Genomic DNA, 21,098 nt, shown 5'->3' on the forward strand with positions numbered 1-21,098 from the left:
ACTGTCTAGCGCAAGAATTATAGTATCTTGTAATAACCTATAATGGAAAATAATTTCAAAAATGTGTATAACTCAATCATCTTGCTGTGTATCTGAAACATTGTAAGTTAACTATACTTCAATAAAAAATATACATATTAAGAAAAATATATGTATTTATTTTCAGAGGTAGCATCCAGGCTGTGGTCAGACCTAACTGCACATAGATTAAATGCTAGAAGATAAAATAAGAGCAGAAATACAAAGTACTACATAAATTTTAAAAGGGGATAATCATCGGTGGTTACTAATTATAAATATTAAAGCTGAAGTTTTTATGAAATTTTCTTGAGTTTCAGGTTTTTCTTAATTTGGAATGTCCTATTTAGGTACTTAGCATTTTTATCAACACACAGAAAAAATTATACCAATCTTTCACGCTTTAGTTTTATTAAAATAGGACTATTACTGTGATAATAGCATTGTAGTCTTTTTTTTATCTTTAATACATAGTGAAATATTTATAGATGAAATTATACATTTAGTATTTGCTTCAAAATAACATGAGAGTTATAGAAAGTGGATAGAAATGAAACAAAGATTGACATAAGTTAGTAATTATTAAAGACAGGCACTGAATTATTATAGGACTCATTGTATTATTTTGATCGTGTTTGCAATGGAAGCACGTGTGTGTATATCTGCATTAATATAAATGAATACAAATATTCATTTTATTTATTGACTGTGCTTAAGTCTTTGCTGAGGCATGTGGGTTTCTCTGGTTGCAGGGCATGGGCTTAGTTGCCCCATGGCATATGGGATTTTGGAGAAGGAAATGGCAACCCACTCCAGTGTTCTCGCCTGGAAAATCCCATGGACATGGGAGACTCACAGGCTACAGTCTATATAGAGTCTCAAAGAGTCGGACGACTGAAGTGACTGAGAATGTGGGATCTTAGTTCCCCAACCAGGGATTAAACCCAGGAAGGCAGGCTCTTAACCACTGGATCACCAGGGAAGTCCCCAAATACTTAATTTTAAATGATAAAATGTTTAGTAGGGATTCTCTTCCACAAGATATCTCCTTTTGAAAAGGGGACTGTACCTGGTCACTGTTTACGGGAGCACAATTCTACTTCTTGAACTTGGTCCTCAGCAGCCCTGCATGGAGACAGCCTGCTCCTGCCCTCCTGTAGCCACTGGCATCTTCCTCATCCCCATCCTCAGCTATGGAGTCTACCGCCCCACATGGTTCCCGAGTCCAGCTGTAGATTTCATCAAAGTCACTGAAATACTCAAAGTAACAACGACGGCATTTACATATGCTACCAGCATTCCTTAAACCCAAAATGCTTCAAAGATTCAAGTCATACACATTTAAAATACATAGAAAAATAATAGAATTTATACAAAGTAGATTTTTACAAAACAAGTACAAGAAATATATCTTATATCCAAGCACAAAAAATGTGGAAATATACATGAAGTATACATTTAAGAAAAAACATTTATTTTTAAATGCTGGGTGGGAGGGCACAAACGGAGTTCTGGTTTACAATATAACTCTGAAGAGAACTTCAATTTGCTAGCAGAAATTTTCACTCTAGTCTCAAGCTTCTAAACAGTTCCTGATGGGATTAGACAGCTGTTCCTCTTTCCAAATTCTGCTTAATTTCAGCTGTGTACTTCCCATAGAATCTTTCTGCCTTCTTGTTGAATTTAGCATTCCTTTCATTAATGTAGTCAATATCTGCATCATCATTATAAGGACGTCTCCGGCTGTATTTGTCTCGTTTTTCAATTCTGGAAGAAGAAAATAAATTTCAAAACTGCCTTCCTTTTTGGTATTAATAAAACATGGCAAAAAATGAAATTAGTACACTTAAACTAGCACACTTTGGGGTGGGGGAGCCCAGTTTTCATCAAGATGAAGTTGAAACTGCCAATTAACAGCACATCCCTGGGTATGAACCATGAAATTCAGTAAATACAAACAAATCTTCAGAATGCTTCTAAAAGAACAATGATACACTGCCAGAACTGGATACATGAAGTAAAGGAAATGATTTATAACAGTAATTATATTAATAATAATTATAATTAATAATTATATTAATAACCACAGCTAATATGAACAAAGTACACAGTATGTACTAGACACTAATCTTAATACTGAAGTGTATGCCCGCCTATAAATTAAATTCATTTTGCTCTGCCTGATCAATATCAGGAAAAACAACCCTATCAGTATTAAGAAACACAAATATATACTTAGGTAAATTTACTAGAACATTTATCTTTTTTTAAATCACAGAGTGCCATGGTTGTTAAAGTAGAAGTAAGAACAATTTCTTTAAAGAGAATAATTATATTTTCAATTATAATAACTCAATTCCATCAATATTTTACATCTTCATTCCAAATCAAATGGACTTAATTCATACTTGCTCTCTGTCCCCAATACCACTAGAGATGCAAGGTCAGAAATGAGCATGTAGAATCTCTATCTTAATTCATTCTAAGCACCTATGTCCATTTTGTCATGAAACATTTAGTGAACTGGCTGCTGCATGGAGTACTCACTGTTTTTCCAGGTCTATGACCATCCTGTCAATTTCCTCCGTGGAAGGCACATGTGTCCCATGAAGAAGACTGTTGGATGTTGGGAAAAACTCTTCTCCACTGAAAAGACAGCAATATGGACTTGAAGTAACACTGCAAGTGCGCCACATTTTCAAACTAAACTACCATTCATGAAGAGAGATAAAATACATAAATATCTTTACTGTGGGATCCTATCTCATCTCTTCTTAAAAAACAAGAGAAAAGAGGATACAGAATTGTAAAGGATGAAAGTTAAGAAATCACCTAGTCCAACACCTTCATTCTACAGATGAAAGAGCCAAGGGTCAGAGGTTAAAGGACTTGCTTCCAGCCTCAGGTTCTCTTTCCACTATAGCAGGCCAGCAAATTCCAGCCTCTTGCTTATGGAAACAGTCTTACTGGGACACAGCCCACCCATTTGTCTGTGACTACTCTATGGCTGCTTTCACACCACAAGGGCAGAGTGAGTAGTTGTGACAGAGCCCAGACAGCCTATAAACCTAAAATATTTACTCTCTGGTCCTTTACAGCAGTTCACCTATCCTGGCACTAAAGCATTCTATGTCCCAAAATATGAGTAACTATGATAATCTCTCAACACCCAGTTGCAGAATGCCCAGGTAGAAAGATAATCATGTGGTTAGCCTAACTGCTGTGGACGAGCAGTAAACAGTGTCATCAAGACCTGAAACTATCCTTACACAGGTGTTGAGGATTTCTCTGGTGGTCCAGTGGTTAAAAATCTACCTGCCAATGCAGGGGACACAGGTTTGATTCCTGGTCCAGGAAGATTCCACATGCCACAGAGCAACTAACTGCATGCCCCGAAACTACTGAAGCCCACATGCTCTAGGGCCTGTGTGCGGCAACTACTAAGCCTGAGTGTTGCAATGAATGAAGCCTGTGCACCTAGAGCCTGTGATCCACAAGAAAAGCCCACGCACCTCAATGGAAAGTAGCTTCAATGGAGAGCAGCTCCCACTTGCTCTAACTAGAGAAAACCCACGTGCAACAAAGACCCGGCACAGCCAAAAAACAGCAACAACAAAAAAAAACTGCTACTGATAATCCATACCTAAGCACTACAGTGTGTTTGTACTTATGTATATATGTTTATGTACACACAGAAGTTTTAATACATCAGTATCACTTCAGGATGAAAACAGGACTTGCATTAATCCTGTCAGCTTACTGCTTTTCTCTCAGTCTCTCGTATGTTTCCATGTCTGGTTTGATCTGTTTGGTCAGTCGATGATACTGGCGAAGCTGGGCAGCAGCATAATCTAAAAATAAAACAAGAATTGGAAATGATATACTACCTTATTTGGTCATTACTATTCACAGAAAAATCAAAATTATTAGCATAGCCTCTATCCTGAAGATCCTGCCCAAAGAGGCTTTAATTTTAGCATACTGAATAAAGGTATCCTGCTGATTCAAGTAGAGCCTTTTTCACTTCTGCCATATGTGATATATTTGTATTTTTCTTAGGAGTAAGTCTCTTAGGGAATATTCCACGAAGGGGCATATCCTTTCTTAAAGCCAGAAACACTGAAGGCATGCTTATCTCAGAGGCCTGTAAAGGTCAGTCTTACCTGAAAATCCCAGGTCAGGGTTTTTCCTCCTCTTTTTTCTCTCCCATCTTTCTGCATCTTCTGCACTGATTTCTAGCAACTTCACTTTCTCATAGTCTTCCCCTCTTGCTGCACATTCCTAAAAAGAAAGGGAAAAAAGCTAATGCTTGCCCTTATGATACAATTATTTGATCTATTTTAAGTGAATATGAAGCGATATATTTAAAATAACCATTACTATGTAAAGGAGAAATTTGGTTATCTGCTATTGTATATAAGAAGTGAATACATCAATCTAAAAAATAATAATTAAATTCAACATTTATCCAGTGTCAGACCTGCTTTTAAATGTTCCAAATGCACTGACTCATTTAATTCATAATTAACTCAACTAATTATTACAGATCCCATTTTACAGATGAGAAAACACAATCACAGGGAGATTAAATTAATTGCCCAAAGTGTTGCAGCTGATAAACAGCTTTTTTTACTGTCTCAATACAATAGAATAGACCACTTATGAAGACAACAGAGCAGTTCCTAACCTTTTTCTTTTCTTCTTCCTGTAGTTCCCATTCCAAACGAGCTTTTTTGGCTTCCCAATTTGCAGGTAACTTAAGTCTTTTATCTTCTTCAACAACTTCCTGGTGATTTAATTTACGAGCTTCATTCTAAAACCATAAACACAAAAAGGTTGTTGGCTGAAACATAAAAATAAATCCAAACAAATTTCTTTCACTTTAAAGAAGGCTAAGTAGACACATTAACAAGGGACTCCATTTATCCTAAAAGCAAGAGAACCATCAAAGGATTTTAAGCAAGGTCTTACATTTGTATACAGTCAAGAAATGTGTTGAGCTGTACTGGTGTGCTATTCCAGATGCCTGGGGGTTAATGTCTCACATTATGAAAAAAATATTCTACTTTCAATTCCCTTTTAATCCTGACTAATTCAAGGAAGAAGCCTCAATTTGAGGCTGGCGCTTTAATACCTATCATAGTATCTCTAACCTTTCCAAAGTACTCCTACTCTTTACATATTTTAGCAGTTTACATTATGGTAAATGAAAGGCACTCCCCATTTAAATTACTGAATGAAGAGTAGTCTGTTTTAAAATAAACTTAACTACATAAACCAAAACAAGCACACTATCTCAGGGACAACTTAAGTTAGATGTTTGTTGGGTCACAGGCTGGAGGCAGTTAGTCCAGGAAGATGTGTCTCTTAATATCCAACCCCATGTTCTTTATACAGGCCCTCCAAGTAAATATGTGTGTTTAATTCTGTATCAAATTTTTCTGGGTAAAGAAACAGACTTCTCTCAACGTGTCATTCCTGCCATCCAGACACCAAGAACACACATGTGGTCAAAGCTAAATCTGCTACACTGAAGGAAACAGCAAACCATGGGGAACTGGAGAAACTTTCAGTGAAAAGGTGTTAGGAGGAGCTACTTATAGAATTTGAGTCTGTATCAGGTGACTGGAGGGAGAGGTTCAAGGATGCTCTGGCTTAGGCAGGGTCAGAAAGTCAGGCATACTATGACTGTTTTTATGAACATACTTCAGTTCTTATACAGGAGACAGGAGTAAGGGAGTGAGGCTAGTGCTGCATTTATCACTGGTGTTAGCAGAAGACGGTGCTGTGTGGTCATTTCTGTGGTTTGTACAGCTTTGCTTTTGTCACACTGTGGTAGTCTGAGTGTGGGTGAGGATTTTGTGAAACCACGGCCAAGCTATCAGTCAGGACGCTTTGAATTGAAACAGTCAAGAGCTGCTTTTTTGTTTCTTGGCTCCAACTGCAGCCAGCTGTTTGCTGGACTCTTATCCCTGATATGAATTCCTTTCCTTTGTATGTGTTCCCTCTGTTTGGAAGAGTTCACTGGAGTCATACTGCAAAGAGGCTGTTGGTGAGAGACCACCACCCCCACCCCCCCACCCCACCCCCGGCAAACTCGAAAAAAGGTTTGGAGAAAGCATGTCCGTTTCCAAATGTGACTCCAATGTGCTGCCAGGTTGAGAACAACCGGGACAGAACTTTCATCCAGCTCTGCCGATCTGTCACACGCACAGGTGCGCCTTCTTCTTCCCTCCACAAACTTGCACGGGCCTGGCCAGGTGACAAGTGTCAGGTGGCCTCCGGGACAACTCACCCGCTTCAGGTGCAGCTCCCGGAATTTGCGCAGTCTCTGTTCGCGCTTCTGGGCGGCCAGCTCCTCGGCTCCTGCGGGAGGCTGGGGCTCCTCTGCTCCACCCACCGGAACCTATATGGCGGAGGAGAGGCTGAAGTAAGGGCCGGTTCGGCTTCTCCCCGGTCAGCCCAGGTGAGCCCCCGCGCGCTGGGCCAGGCGCTCATTGCCGATCCGGGCCCCACATTATCTGCGCCTTCCTGACGCGGCACACAAGCACTTCCTCCACTTTTCGTCCCTGCTGCCCTCAGAACCTTCCCCAACTAAGAACCCTGGGTAGAACCCAACACGTACCTTCTCGGCAAGAGTCGCAGCCGCCATCTCAAGCTTTCCTTGCTCACTTCCGGAAACAACACCCAGCACTTCCGCCGACCTTTGGACTGCCGGGTAATATATAATAATAGCCTACCATAAACCCCGCCTCTTCCGGCAGCCTCAGGAATTTAGGACCAATCCCTGCCCTTTTTGGCAGTGAGACATTTTCAATTGGTCAGAGTATTGCGCAGCCGCAAAAGGCCTAGAGGCGGGAGGCGGGGCTGGAGGGGCGCCGCGGGGACGGGCCAGGAGGGTTTCGGTATCCGGTGGGTCGGGGAGCTTGGCCAAGGTAGGGGAACCTTGTGGAAAGTTACCTCAACTGTGTACCTCACCCTTAAGCGGAAAGTGTTTTCCCTGCCGCGCTTAGACTGTGTCACCTCCTCCAAGGCAGGTCTTCCCCTGACTACCTTGTCTCGCGTACACCCTTATACTGTCGTATGGCACCGTTTTCATTCTCTTCAATGTATGTAAGAGATTTTTCAAGTCCGTTTAATTTTTCTTTTCCCCCCAACGGTGTTGTAAATCGATGGGAGGCAGGTCAGGTGGTTTGGTATTCCCATCTTTTTAAGAGTTTTCCAGTTTGTTGTGGTCCACACAATCAAAGGCTTTGGTGTTAGCCAATAAAGCAGAAGTAGGTCTTTTGCTGGAACTCTCTTGCTTTTTTGATGATCCAGCGGATGTTGGCAATTTGATCTCTGGTTCTTCCTCTTGGAGGAGTTTACTATTAACCCCACCAGAGAGCCACCAGAACTTACACAGGACTGGAAAACAGACTCTTGGAGGGCACAGACAAAACCTTGTGTGCACCAGGACCCAGGAGAAAGGAGCAGTGACCCTACGAGAGACTGACCCAGACTTGCCCTTGAGTGTCCAGGGGTCTCTGGCAGAGGCGTGGGTTGGTGATGGCCTGCTGCAGGGTTGGGGGCACTGAGTGCAGCAGTGCCTGCATGGGGCCTTTTGAAGGAGGTCGCCATTATCTTCCTTACTTCCACCATAGTTTGGCCACAGGTCAAAAAACAGGGAGGGAGCACAGCCCCGCCCATCAACAGAAAATTGGATTAAAGATGTACTGAGCATGGCCCTGCCTATCAGAACAAGACCCAGTTTCCCCCTCAGTCAGTCTCTCCCATCAGGAAGCTTCCATAAGCCTCTTATCCTTCTCCATCAGAGGGCAGACAGACTGAAAACCATAATCACAGAAAACTAACCAGTCTGATCACATGGGCCACAGCCTTGTCTAATTCAATGAAACTCTGAGCCATGCCATGTAGGGCCACCCAAGAGGGACGGGTAATGGTGGAGAGTTCTGACAAAATGTGGTCCACTGGAGAAGGGACTGGCAAACCACTTCAGTATTCTTGCCTTGAGAACCCCATGAACAGTATGAAAGGGAGTAGTCAAATCAGTATATTTCTCAGACTTTCTTATTCCCAAATTACTGCTCTTTCCATCTTTACCATGTGGTTCCTTGAAGGCAGTAAAACAATACTTCACAGTATAGGTATGGGTGTTTACCTGATCTCTTCTCCTTACATGAAATCTCCCCATTACACACACACACACACACACACACAATTATTCTAGGGTGCACACACACACAATTCTCCTGGGGCGCCCCTCCTTTTGGGAAAGAGATGGGAATACCAGACCACCTGACCTGCCTCTTGAGAAACCTATATGCAGGTCAGGAAGCAACAGTTAGAACCGGACATGGAACAACAGACTGGTCCCAAATAGAAAAAGGAGTATGTCAAGGCTGTATATTGTCACCCTGCTTATTTAACTTATATGCAGAGTACATCATGAGAAACGCTAGGCTGGAAGAAGCACTAGCTGGAATCAAGATTGCCAGGAGAAATATCAATAACCTCAGATATGCAGATGACACCACCCTTAAGGCAGAAAGTGAAGAGGAAATAAAAAGCCTCTTGATGAAAGTGAAAGAAGAGAGTGAAAAAGTTGGCTTAAAGCTCAACATTCAGAAAACTAAGATCATGGCATCTGGTTCCATCACTTCACGGGAAATAGGTGGGGAAGCAGTGGAAACAGTGTCAGACTTTATTTTGGGGAGCTCCAAAATCACTGCAGATGGTGATTGCAGCCATGAAATTAAAAGACGCTTACTCCTTGGAAGGAAAGTTATGACCAACCTAGACAGCATAATAAAAAGCAGAGACATTACTTTGCCAACAAAGGTCCATCTGGTCAAGGCCATGGTTTTTCCAGTGGTCATGTATGGATGTGAGAGTTGAAGTGTGAAGAAAGCTGAGCGCCAAAAAATTGATGCTTTTGAACTGTGGTGTTGGAGGAGACTCTTGAGAGTCCCTTGGACTGCAAGGAGATCCAACCAGTCCATCCTAAAGGAGATCAGTCCTGGGTGTTCATTGGAAGGACTGATGCTGAAGCTGAAACTCCAGTACTTTGGCCACCTCATGCAAAAAGTTGACTCATTGGAAAAGATCCTGATGCTGGGAGGGATTGGGGGCAGGAGGAGAAGGGGACGACAGAGGATGAGATGGCTGGATGGCATCACCAACTCGATGGACATGAGTTTGAGTAAACTCCGGGAGTTTGTGATGGACAGGGAGGACTGGCGTGCTGTGATTCATGGGGTCGCAAAGAGTCGGACATGACTGAGTGACTGAACTGAACTGAACCATACAAAAGAGAGGTAACATCTATTTGGATTTGTTTCCATACCTCTGCTGAAAATTTTGTGTCCTGTAGTAGAATGAAGCTTGAAAATTAAATCACCAGGAAGTTGTGGAGGACATAAAAGACTTAAATAACCTGCAAACTGGGAAGTTAAAAAAGTTTGTTTGGAATGGCAGTTGCAGAAAGAAGAAAAGGAAAAACTAAGCGCACTTCTGCCATCTACATTAGCTGCGGATTCAAATATTAGTGCTATGTTGCAGCAGTGTAGAGAATGGTATCATAGTTAAGCATTAAGTATTCCAGCTCTGGTTTCCTCACCTCTACCTCAGAGTTGTTAGAATAAAATATGTAAAACATTTACAACACTGCTGGCACATAGTTAGAGCCACATAATGGATATTGGCAAAAGGTTAAGCTACAGTAACAAAAGCTCCAACGATAAGAAAAGATAAAGCTCAGACTTCCCTGGTGGCTCAGCAGTAAAGAATCCGCCTGCCATTGCAGGAGACTCGGGTTCAACCCCTGGGTTGGGCAGATCCCCTCAAGAAGGAAATGACAACCCACTCCAGTATTCTTGCCTGGAAAGCCCATGGACAGAAGAGACTGGCAGACCACAGTCCACAGGGTCACAAAAGAGTTGGACACGACTTAACAACTAAACAACAACAAAGACAAAGCCCATGAGGCTTTCAGGTATCAGTTCCCAGTTGAGCAGCCTAAGTCACATGGCCTGATCCAGCTGCAAGGGACATTGAGAACTGGGCGGCCATGAGGTCAGAAAGGAGGAGAAAAAGGATTTTGATGGACACTTAATGTTCCCCCCACAGTTATTTTTGGTGTCAGTGTTATATTACTTCTTTCAGATCATCGCACAGCAAAGTCCACAATTTTTGTAAATTGGCCATTTTACTGGCTTGATCGCAGTCTTCAGGTTTTTCATATGAATCAAGGAAATATAATAGGCAATAAAGTTAATGTTTTTCCCCCTCATTTTAGGAATGTGCAGCAAGAGGGGAAGATTATGAGGAAGTAAAGTTGCTAGAGATCAGTGCAGAAGATGTAGAAAGATGGAAGAGGAAAAAGAGGAGGAAAATCCTGATCTCGGATTTTCAGATAAAAATGACTTTAACTTTACTGATTGGGCCTATTAACAGCCCATTTAAGAAGTCTAATAATATCCAACATCTAAAATAGTCTGCATCCCATTTTCTTCAGATTATGCTGCTGCCCAATTACACCAGTATCATAGGTTGACTAAACAGATCAGACCTGACATAGAAACATATGAGAGACTTGAGAGAAAAGCAGTAAGTCAATGTGTTTTAAAAGCGTACGTTTTGTATGTTACTGGAAGGCCTTGAATTTAAGAGTACTGATCCTGGAGCTTTGCTTCCTGGCCTTGAGTCGTGTCTCCACCACTTACTAGCTGTGTCACAAGATTTTTCTCTTTCCTCATCTGTATACAGGGAATTACAACAGTGCTCTCTCACTTCATAGGCTGAGCAAAGAGAGATTAAATAAATTATAAAAAATAAATTCATACAACACATTAGATCAGTGCTTGGCATACAGAAGGCACTGTATATGTACTGGCTATTATTTATTATCATGATTATTACTGTTGCTCTTACACATTCCAAAGGCAAGGGACACAGTAATACTTTCTATTATGTGCAGTAAGCAATGCTAAACTGCACTCCTTAATTATGTAAGGCAGGTACTTCTGAGGTGGGTCTAGTGATAAAGAACCTGCCTGCCAAAGCAGGAAATGTAAGAGATGTGAGTTCAATCCCTGGGTTGGAAGATCCCCTGGAGGAAGGCATGGCAACCCACTACAGTATTCTTGCCTGGAGAATCCCACAGAGGCTTCTGGTGGGCTACAGCCCATAGGGTTGCAGAGTTGGACACGACTGAAGCAGCTTAGCACACATGCACGTGCTGAAGATCAAACCTGTTTTAATAGAGATAGTGCAGTAGAGTGGAGAGGGCTGTAAATTGCGCTAAGCAGAGCATCTTACTCAAGATCTCTCACCATATGAACTTGGTTAAGTCCATTAACCCGTGGTCCTCAGCTAACTCATTTGGGCTCTGGAATAGGAATTTCTTAAGTCTGAATTCTATTTCTTTGAAATCAAATATAATCCCTAAGCTTTCCACTTTTGACCACTGACAACTGTCCAGTTCAAAAGGTATAGGATCTTTTTTAACTTTATTTTGTATTTGAATATAGACAATTAACAAATACGTTGTGATAATTTCAGGTGAACAACGAAAGGATTTTACCATAAATATACATGTAACCATTCTCCCCTAAACTCCTCTCCCATCCAGGCTGCCACATAACATTAAAAAGAGTTCCATGTGCTATGGTACAGAATCTTTTTTCATGTTACTCAGCAATTCACTTTTTCAGTGGAGAGGCATTCCACCCAACTTCTAGTAGGCTTCTTCATAGAACATATGTGCCTTCCACAGAAGAAATTGATAGGATGGTCATAGACTTGGAAAAGCAGCAAGTACTACAAATGTAGCCTGAAGTTTTAGTACTGATTTCATGCCTAATAAAATTAATTGGCTAGAAATCAAAGAACATTTGAATTAAGAAATAACATTTGAATTATTAGTTTGAAGAATTGTCCCATCCTCTACCACATTTATGTGTTTTGAATGGTGTAATTATTAGGCAGAATCTATAGCATATGCATAAAAATTCTAAAATAATGTATCACTGCTCCCATATTTCAACCTGAACCTGGGTTCCCAAATTTCAGATCAGGTCATTTGATGGTTCAGTTCAGTTCACTCGCTCAGTCGTGTCCAACTCTTTGCGACCCCATGAATCACAGCACACCAGGCCTCTCTGTCCATCACCAACTCCTGGAGTTTACTCAAATTCATGTCCATTGAGTCAGTGATGCCATCCAACCATCTCATCCTTTGTCATCCCCTTCTCCTCCTGCCTTCAATCTTTCCCAGCATCAGGGTCTTTTCAAATGAGTCAGCTCTTCACAAGAGGTGGCCAAAGTATTGGAGCTTCAGCTTCAATATCAGTCCTTCCAATGAACACCCAGGACTGATTCCCTTTAGGATGGACTGGTTGGATCTCCTTGCAGTCCAAGGGACTCTCAGGAGTCTTCTCTAACACCACAATTCAAAAGCATCAATTCTTCCATGCTCAGCTTTCTTTATAGTCCAGTTCTCACATTCATACATGACTACTGGAAAAACCATAGCCTTGACTAGATGGGCATTTGTTGGCAAAGTAATGTCTTTGCTTTTTAATATGCTGTCTAGGTTGGTCATAACTTTTCTCCCAAAGAGTAAGTAACTTTTAATTTCATGGCTGCAATTACCATCTGCAATGATTTTGGAGCCCAAAAAATTAAAGTCTGCCAGTGTTTCCACTGTTTCTCCATCTCTTTACCATGAAGTGATGGGACCAGATGTCATGATCTTTGTTTTCTGAATGTTGAGCTTTAAGCCAACTTTTTCACTCTCCTCTTTCACATTTGATGGTACTGTTAACTTAAAGTAAACTGCAAGAACAATGCTCACTGGACCTATATCCTTGCCAGGGTACTTTTCTAAATATATTGCTTTCAGTCTTAACTCAGAACAAAAAAGCAAGCAGCTTTGGATTCTGTATATGTTTCTACAGAACTGAAAAATGAAACAAATATAGCTGGTGAGACATCATTGTACATTAATGAAAGGAATGCTAAATTCAACAAGGCAGAAAGATTCTATGGGAAATACATAGCTGAAATTAACTTAGAAAGAGGGAACAGCTGTCTAATCTCCTTCAGGAACTGTTTTGACTGCCAAATTGTACCAGAAAATCAGAACACTTCCCTTTTATAACTTGTAATAATGTGTTCTACAAATGACTATTCACTTGTTTCAGAAAAATCTGTCTTGCATTTCTGTGTTTTAGGTGTGTACTTAATGTGTGTACTCTGCTAGGCTTAAAATTCTTAGATACAAACCCAAGTCATCATCATGATGAAATTTGTCTTGTTTGACTTGACCTAAAGTTCAACTTAGGAGCTTCAGATGCTAAATTGGCACTAATTCTTCTTGTAAGCTATAGTAGGTAGTGAAAGAAAGGCAATGGAAATTCCTACTGGAAATTCACCTTAACTTTCCCCATCCCCTCATCTGCCCAGAGCAGTCAGTTAACAAGCTCTTGCCTGTCTCATATTCTACCCCATGGCCCAGGTGCATGTATGGGGCAAGCATAGAGGGTAGGAGACTGATTCTCCAATGGCATTTTGTAAATAAACCATCCTTCAAAAAACAAATATTCCTTGGAAGAATGTAAGTTAAAATACTTGGTCAAAGAATTATTAAAATATATATAATACAATCCATTTTTTTAAAGGTTAACTGGAATTCTAACCTTATTTCAACTGGTTTTAGGATATTTGATTTTAGTAGTAATTATACATACACACACATGGGAAACAGAGGACAGAGACTTAAGTCAGGAGTATCCCATGAAAGTGAAGAGTATTTATTCCATGTCATGTGAATAAAAACATTAACTAGGATTGAGATCAGTAAATTGGGCAATGCTTATGGATAAACGAGTAGGAAAATATGATTTAGCTAATGATGGACTTATATAGATGGCTATATAAGTGCTATTAATAAAGGTATATTCAATGTACTGTGAATAGGGAAATTGTAACACTATGGTACATTCATACAATTAAAGAATGAGATAAAAAAAAAAAGAATGAGATAGATCTACATTGAAGAGATGCTCTTATCTATATAAAAAGGGGTTTGTCCAGGCATAAAAAAAAATCCAGGATGTACATCATACTATTTACAGTGATTGCCTCTGGAGAATGGGAACAGAAGTCATAATTTTACTTAGACTTATTTTTTAACTTAATTTGACACAAATGCACACCCATGCAGCCCAATCTTATCAAGAGTAATGAAATGACAGTTTTTTGTTCTCCAGTATTTTCAAAGAAACATTTAATACATTTCAATTAAGGGAAAAGGAGGTGAGGAAAAAATTAATAGGTTTCATAGACATGATACTGACCTGGGTTTAAAAGACAAATAGGATTTCTACAGAGGGAAAAAGCACTCCCAATAGCCAACCAAAAATCAGATGTTAGTATGATCTGAAGACTTCTCTTTGAAGGTGACTGGGTGCATGATGAAAGCCACTAATTCAAACAGGCAACACTGTAATAAGCTCAGTATAGGAAAGGTTCGTTTTGAAGAACTGAGGCAAGCATTGCAAACTGGAGTTCAGAAAATTGCTAATGTTCAGTTAGTAGATGATAGTTAAAGGCAGAATGGAGGAAACCGGCAACAGAGGTTAAAGGAGTAGGCCAAGGATAGAATCCAACAGTGGGCAAAGGACAAAGAGCCACTGTACACAGTAGAAGAGGTCAAAGACAAATGTATAGCAATCTGCCTGAAAGACAGAAAAATTTCAGAAAGGACTCCATAAGGAAATAGTGAAAAGTGAGCCCTCATAAGAACAAGTTTTATTTTACTAGGTAAGCTTGATAAGTGTTAGAGTGAGAATGTTAGGCCATTGAGGCGAGAAGATTATGTACGGGATATTTAAGTATAAACCCTGTAATCGGAAACGTTCTAGATGAATGCTTAGGGGGAAAACATGGGGAATAATATATTGACGGAAGCACAAACCAATATCTGATGTAATATGTGGTGACTTAAGGGGGAGGTAACATTCATTCTATAAAAACTGAGCTATCCTAAAAATTAAAAAAAAAAAGCTACCTCTTCTACGCAACGTCTGTGTGTGTGTGTGTCTGTCTTCTCTCGCCGATGCCGCTCATCCTGAGGGTTCCCCTGGATCCTGCTGGGGCTGGACTCCGGCACTTCCCTGCTGGCTCAGAGGTCAAGAACCCACCTGCCAATGCAGGAGATGTGGATTCCATCTCTGGATTGGGAAGATCCCCTGGAGAAGGAAATGGCAACCTACTCCAGTATTCTTGCCTGGGAAATCCTATGGACAATGGAGCCTGGTGGGCTACAGTCCATGGGGTCACCAAAGAGTTGGACATGAGTTAGTGACTAAACAACAACAGTATTACAGACCTGAACCTAATATCTAGGGCTGTGCTTTTTTTCATAGGCACAGTAGCCATCTACCACATGTGACTAGCTACAAGTTGAAATGTGGCTAGGGCAAACTGAGGTGTGTTTCAAGTGTAAAGTACACACTGAGTCACACCACCTCACCAAAAAAAGGTAGGATATCACCTCTTTTTACATTAAATGTTGAAATGTTTTTAAATATATTGGGATAAAAAATGAATTGACCTCTTTAATCTTTTTCATTGAGGCTCTCCTTTATATTGGACAGCACTGAATCTCGTCTCTTAGTACAATTTCTCACTGTCAGCACCTGCTTGCTATTTGTCCACAGGTTATAATGACATGGTTTATCACACCTAGGCAACTGCATACCACTTATGCAATGACAGTCTGGGAATATGCAGTTATCTTTTGTTATAAAACTTAGACTGAACACAGTAGTCATGGCCACACCCAGACAAGGTCAAGTTAAAGACTGACAATTTCATGGGATGATTATGAAAAAATGGAGAAAGTATATTATTTTCAGCATTAGGAGTTAGGAGTATTAGTCACTCAGTAGTGTCTAACTCTTTGTGACCCCATGGACTGTAGCCCACCAGGCTTTTCTGTCCACAGAATTCTCCAAGCAAGAATACTGGAGTGGATAGCCATATCCTTCTCTATGAGATCTTCCCTACCCAGGGATCCAACCCAGGTCTCCTGAATTACAGGAGAATTACCATCTGAGCCACCAGGAAAGCCCTCTTTTCAGCATACTGGATAATAAAAAGAAAATAAACCAAGATATTTGGGTCATGGTGGAGAGTTCTGACAAAATGTGGTCCACTGGAGAAGAGAATGGCAATCCACTTAAGTATTCTTGCCTTGAGAACCCCACAAACAGTATGAAAAGGCAAAAAGATAGCACACTGAAAGATGAACTCCCCAGGTCCAAAAGTGCCCAAGATGCTACTGGAGAAGAGCAGAGAAATAGCTCCAGAAGGAATGAAGAGGCTGAGCCAAAGTGAAAACAATGCCCAGTTGTGGATGGCTCTGGTGGTGGAAGTCAAGTCCGATGTTGTAAAGAACAACATTGCATAGGAACCTGGAATGTTAGGTCCATGAATCAAGGCACATTGGAAGTGGTCAAAAGGAAATGGCAAGAGCGAAGACCAACATTTTAGCCATCAGTGAACTAAAATGGACTGGAATGGGCAAATTTAATTCAGATGATCACTGTATCTATTACTGTGGGCAAGAATCCCTTAAAAGAAATGGAGTAGCCCTCAAAGCAAACAAAAGTCTGAAATGCAGTACTTGGGTACAATCTCAAAAATGACAGAATGATCTCTGTTCATTTCCAAAGCAAACCATTCAATATCACAGTAACCCAAATCTATGGCCCAACCATTAATGCCAAAGAAGCTGAACAGTTCTATGAAGATCTACAAGAACTTCTAGAGCTTCTACAAGACCTTCTAGAACTAGCACCAAACAAACATGTCCTTTTCATCATAGGGAACTAGAATGCAAAAGCAGGAAGTCAAGAAATACCTGGAGTAACAGGCAAGTTTGGCCTCGGAGTACAGAATGAAGCAAGGCAAAGGCTAACAGAGTTTTGCCGAGAGAACACACTGGTCATAGCAAACACACTCTTCCAACAACACAAGAGATGACTCTATACATGGACATCACCAGATAGTCAATACTGAAATCAGATTGATTATATTCTTTGCAGTCGAACATGGAGAAGCTCTGTACAATCAGCAAAAACAAGACCGGGAGCTGACGTAGCTCAGATCATGAACTCTTTATTGCAAAATTCAGACTTAAATTGAAGAAAGTAGGGAAAACCACTAGACCATTCAGGTATGACCTAAATCAAATCCCTCAGATTATATAGTGGAAGTGACAGATAGATTAGATCTGATAGAGTGCCTGAAGAACTATGGACGGAGGTTCATAACATTGTACAGATGGTGGTGATCAAAACCATCCCCAAGAAAAAGAAATGAAAAAAGGCACGATGGTTGTCTGAGGAGGCCTTAAAAATAGCTAAGAAGAGAAGCTAAAGGCAAAGGAGAAAAGGAAAGACATACCCATTTGGATGCAGAGTTCCAAAGAATACCAAGGAGAGACAAGAAAGCCTTCCTAAGTGAACAATACACAGAATACACAGAACTATACAAAAAAGATCTTCATGACCCAGATAACTACGATGGTGTGATCATTCACCTAGAGCCAGACATCCTGGAGTGTAAAGTCAAGTAGGCCTGAAGAAGCGTCATGATGAACAAAGCTAATGGAGCTGATGGAATTCCAGCTGAGCTATTTCGGGTCCTAAAAGATGATGCTGTTAAAGTGCTGTACTCAATATGCCAGCAAATTTGGAAAACTCAGCAGTGGCCACAGGACTGGAAAAGGTCAGTTTTCATTCTAAACCCAAAGAAAGGCAATGCCAAAGATTATTCAAACTACCACACAATTGCACTCATTTCACATGCTAGCAAAGTAACACTTAGAATTCTCCATGCTAAGTACATGAGCCGAGAACTTCCAGGTGTTCAAGCTGGATTTAGAAAAGGCAGAGGAACCAGAGATCAAATGGCCAACATCCAATGGATCATAGAAGCAGCAAAAGAATTCCAAAGATCTATATCTGTTTCATTGGCTAAGCCAAAAAGACTTTGACTGTGTGGATCACAACAAACTGTGGAAAATTCTTAAAAGAGATGGGAATACCATTCTCTGGTATTCCCACCTTACCTGCCTCCTGAGAAATCTGTAGGCAGGTCAAGAAGCATCAAATAGAATCAGACATGGAACAACAGACTGATTGAAAATTGGCAAAGTACTACATCAAGGCTGTATATTGTCACCCTATTTAACTTATATGCAGAGTACATCATGTGAAATGCCAGGGTGGATGAAACACAAGTTGGAATCAAGATTGCCAGGAGAAATATCAATAACCTCAGATGTGCAAATGACACCATCCTTAAGACAGCGATGAAGAACTAAAGAGCCTCTTGATGAAGGTGAAAGAGTGAAAAAGCTGGCTTAAAATTCAACATTCAAAAACCTAAGATCATGGGTTGGGAAGATCCCCTGAAGGAGGGCATGGCAAGCCACTCCAGTACTCTTGCCTGGATAATCCCATGGACAGAGGGGCCTGGTGGGCGATGGTCCATAGGTCGCAAAGAGTAGGACATGACTGAAGCAGCTGAGCACAGCCCAGGACCATGGCATCCCGTCCCATCACTTCGTGGCAAGCAGGTGGGTGAACAAAGGAAATAGTGACAGACTTTTTCTTGGGCTCCAAAATCACTGCAGATGGTGACTGCAGCCATGAAATTAAGACACTTGCTCCTTGGAAGAAAAGTTGTGACCAACCTAGACAGCATATTAAAAAGCCGAGACATTCCTTTGCCAACAAAGGTCCGTCTAGTCAAAGCTATGGCTTTTCCAGTGGTCATGTATGGATGTGAGGGTTGGGCTATAAAGGCTCAGCACCGAAGAATTGATGCTTTTGAACTGCGGTGTTGGAGAGGACTCTTGAGAGTCCCTTGGACTGCAAGGAGATCCACCCAGTCCATCCTAAAGGAAATCAATTCTGAATATTCATTGGAAGCACTGATGCTGAAGCTGAATCTCCAGTAGTGGCCACCTGATGTGAACAACTGACTGGAAAAGACCCTGATGCTGGGAAAGATTGAAGGTAGAAGGGGACAACAGAGGACGAGATAGTTGGATAATATCACCGACTCAATGAACATGAGTTTGAGCAAGTTCTGGGAGATGGTGAAGGACAGGGAAGCCTGGCATGCTGCAGCCCATGGGGTTGCAAAAAGTCGGACATGAATAAGCGACTGAACGAGGCTGAAAGGCAAGATCACTGCAGAAGGGAAACTCAGAAGTGGCACATGTCCATATCAACAGATTTGGCTAATCTGTTATATAGGAGGATTGGTTAAAGAGGTTACATGACTTGTATACTTAGCTATTAAAGGCTGTATTTGAACACAAATCACAAAGCAGGTGCTTTTCTGTCACCAGCTAAGTGAAGGTGAAAATTATCTTAGCATTTTGTCATCAGTTCATTGCCAAAGTCTCCCTTACAAAGAATACCTTGAAGAGTTCTGTAACCTTGCTAAGGATATACCAACAAATTATACTAACAGGATGTTCAAGTTATCCACATTTTCAAAAAATTACAAACCCTAAAACCAATCCTGTTTTCTTGCACTCTGACGTAACTAGGCCAGTCTATCGATATTCTCAGGTCTCCTTAGAATAAAAATGAACCTACTATTTAAACTCTCATGGATTAGAAGCAAACTACCCTCCCAATAACCACTGTTAAACTAAGTGGGAAAAAAATATTTTATTTTATCCAAAAAAACCCTTTCTCCCAGGAAATTCCTTGTTCATATCAAGTGCTGCTAGCTTAAAGGATGAGAATGTGACCATGGTAAAGATAGTAACAAATTTGATGTCCAGGGACATATATACTCAAGTCTTTGCACATTTACATTTTTAATAGGGTCAAATTTAAGAGCAACTCTTATCCAATACAATATTCTGCACAGATGTATTTATTATCTGCACTTTCCAGCAAATGGTTACTTAAAATTCAGTTCTAGGCTTCCGGCTCAAGATGGCAGACTAGGATGTAGGCGCATCTCCTTCTGCAAGAACATCAAAATCACAACTAGTTGTTGACCAACCACTGACAGGAGGATGCTGGAACCCACCAAAAAGATACCCCACATCAAAAACAAAGGAGCCACAGCAAGACGGTAGGAGGGGCGCAATCACGATAGAATTCCATACCTGCCAGGTGGTGACCCACAAACTGGAGAACAGTAATACTGAATTAGTTCTCATGGACCACACCTCAGACTTTCCAGGCTGGGGGTCCGACAAACGGACTGAGAATCCCCAGGAAATCTGGCCTTGAAGGCCAGCGGGATTTGATTATAGGATTTCCACAGGACTGGGGGAAACAGATTGCAATCTTGGAGGACACAAACAAAACGTTGCATGCACCAAGACCCAGAGAAAAGGAGCAGTGACCCAAAAGGAGAGCTGAACCAAAACTACCTTTCAAGTGTTGGGAGGGTGTCCTGGGGAGATGCGAGTCAGCAGGGGCTCACCGCACAACAGGGGCACTGGCGGCAGCAGTCCAGAAGTTACCCCTCGGCATAAGGCCTCTTGGAGGTCGCCATTCATCCAAAGAGCCCTAACAGGGAGCAAGCCCAACCCCACCCATCAGCCAATAACTGTATTAAAGCTTTCCTGAGCAAGAAGGCCCTGCCCACCACAATAAGACCATTTTTCCCACGCCAGTCCCTCTCATCAGGAAGCTTGCTCAAGCTTCTTCGCCTCCTCCAGCGGGCAGACAGAAGCAAGAACCACAGTTTCACAAGAACCAGAACAAAGCCACATTATTGAAAGCTAGTCAGCATGAAAAAGCACAAAGTTATATCCCAGAGGAAGGGACAAGATAAAACCCTAGAAAAACCACTAAAGTGGACAGGCAACCTTCCAAAAAAAAAAAAAAGATTAAGAATAATGATACTGAAGATGACCCAGGATCTCAAGAAAACAATGGAGAAGATGCAAAAATCATTTACCAAGGACCAAAAAGAATTAAAGAACAAACAGATGAATAATATGCTAAAAGGAATCAATAGCAGAATAA

The 21,098-nt window shown here is 41.1% G+C and overlaps 1 protein-coding gene and 1 pseudogene across 1 annotated transcript; one reads left to right on the forward strand and one right to left on the reverse strand.

The window, feature by feature from the left end:
• Positions 1–1,471: 1,471 nt before the first annotated feature.
• SYF2 (SYF2 pre-mRNA splicing factor) lies at positions 1,472–6,729 on the reverse strand. The gene is made up of 7 exons (XM_043909275.1): positions 6,644–6,729; positions 6,314–6,424; positions 4,706–4,831; positions 4,182–4,299; positions 3,779–3,869; positions 2,566–2,664; positions 1,472–1,785 (listed from the first exon to the last, which is right to left on the reverse strand). Exons 1-7 carry the CDS (start codon positions 6,668–6,670, stop codon positions 1,620–1,622), a joined length of 738 nt encoding a protein of 245 aa, XP_043765210.1. The 5' UTR covers positions 6,671–6,729; the 3' UTR covers positions 1,472–1,619.
• Positions 6,730–8,865: 2,136 nt separating this feature from the next.
• On the forward strand, positions 8,866–13,180 carry LOC122698884 (annotated as a pseudogene).
• The last annotated feature ends 7,918 nt before the right edge of the window (positions 13,181–21,098 follow it).

The sequence above is a fragment of the Cervus elaphus genome, chromosome 8 (assembly GCF_910594005.1).
Source record: "Cervus elaphus chromosome 8, mCerEla1.1, whole genome shotgun sequence".
NCBI lineage: Eukaryota > Metazoa > Chordata > Mammalia > Artiodactyla > Cervidae > Cervus > Cervus elaphus.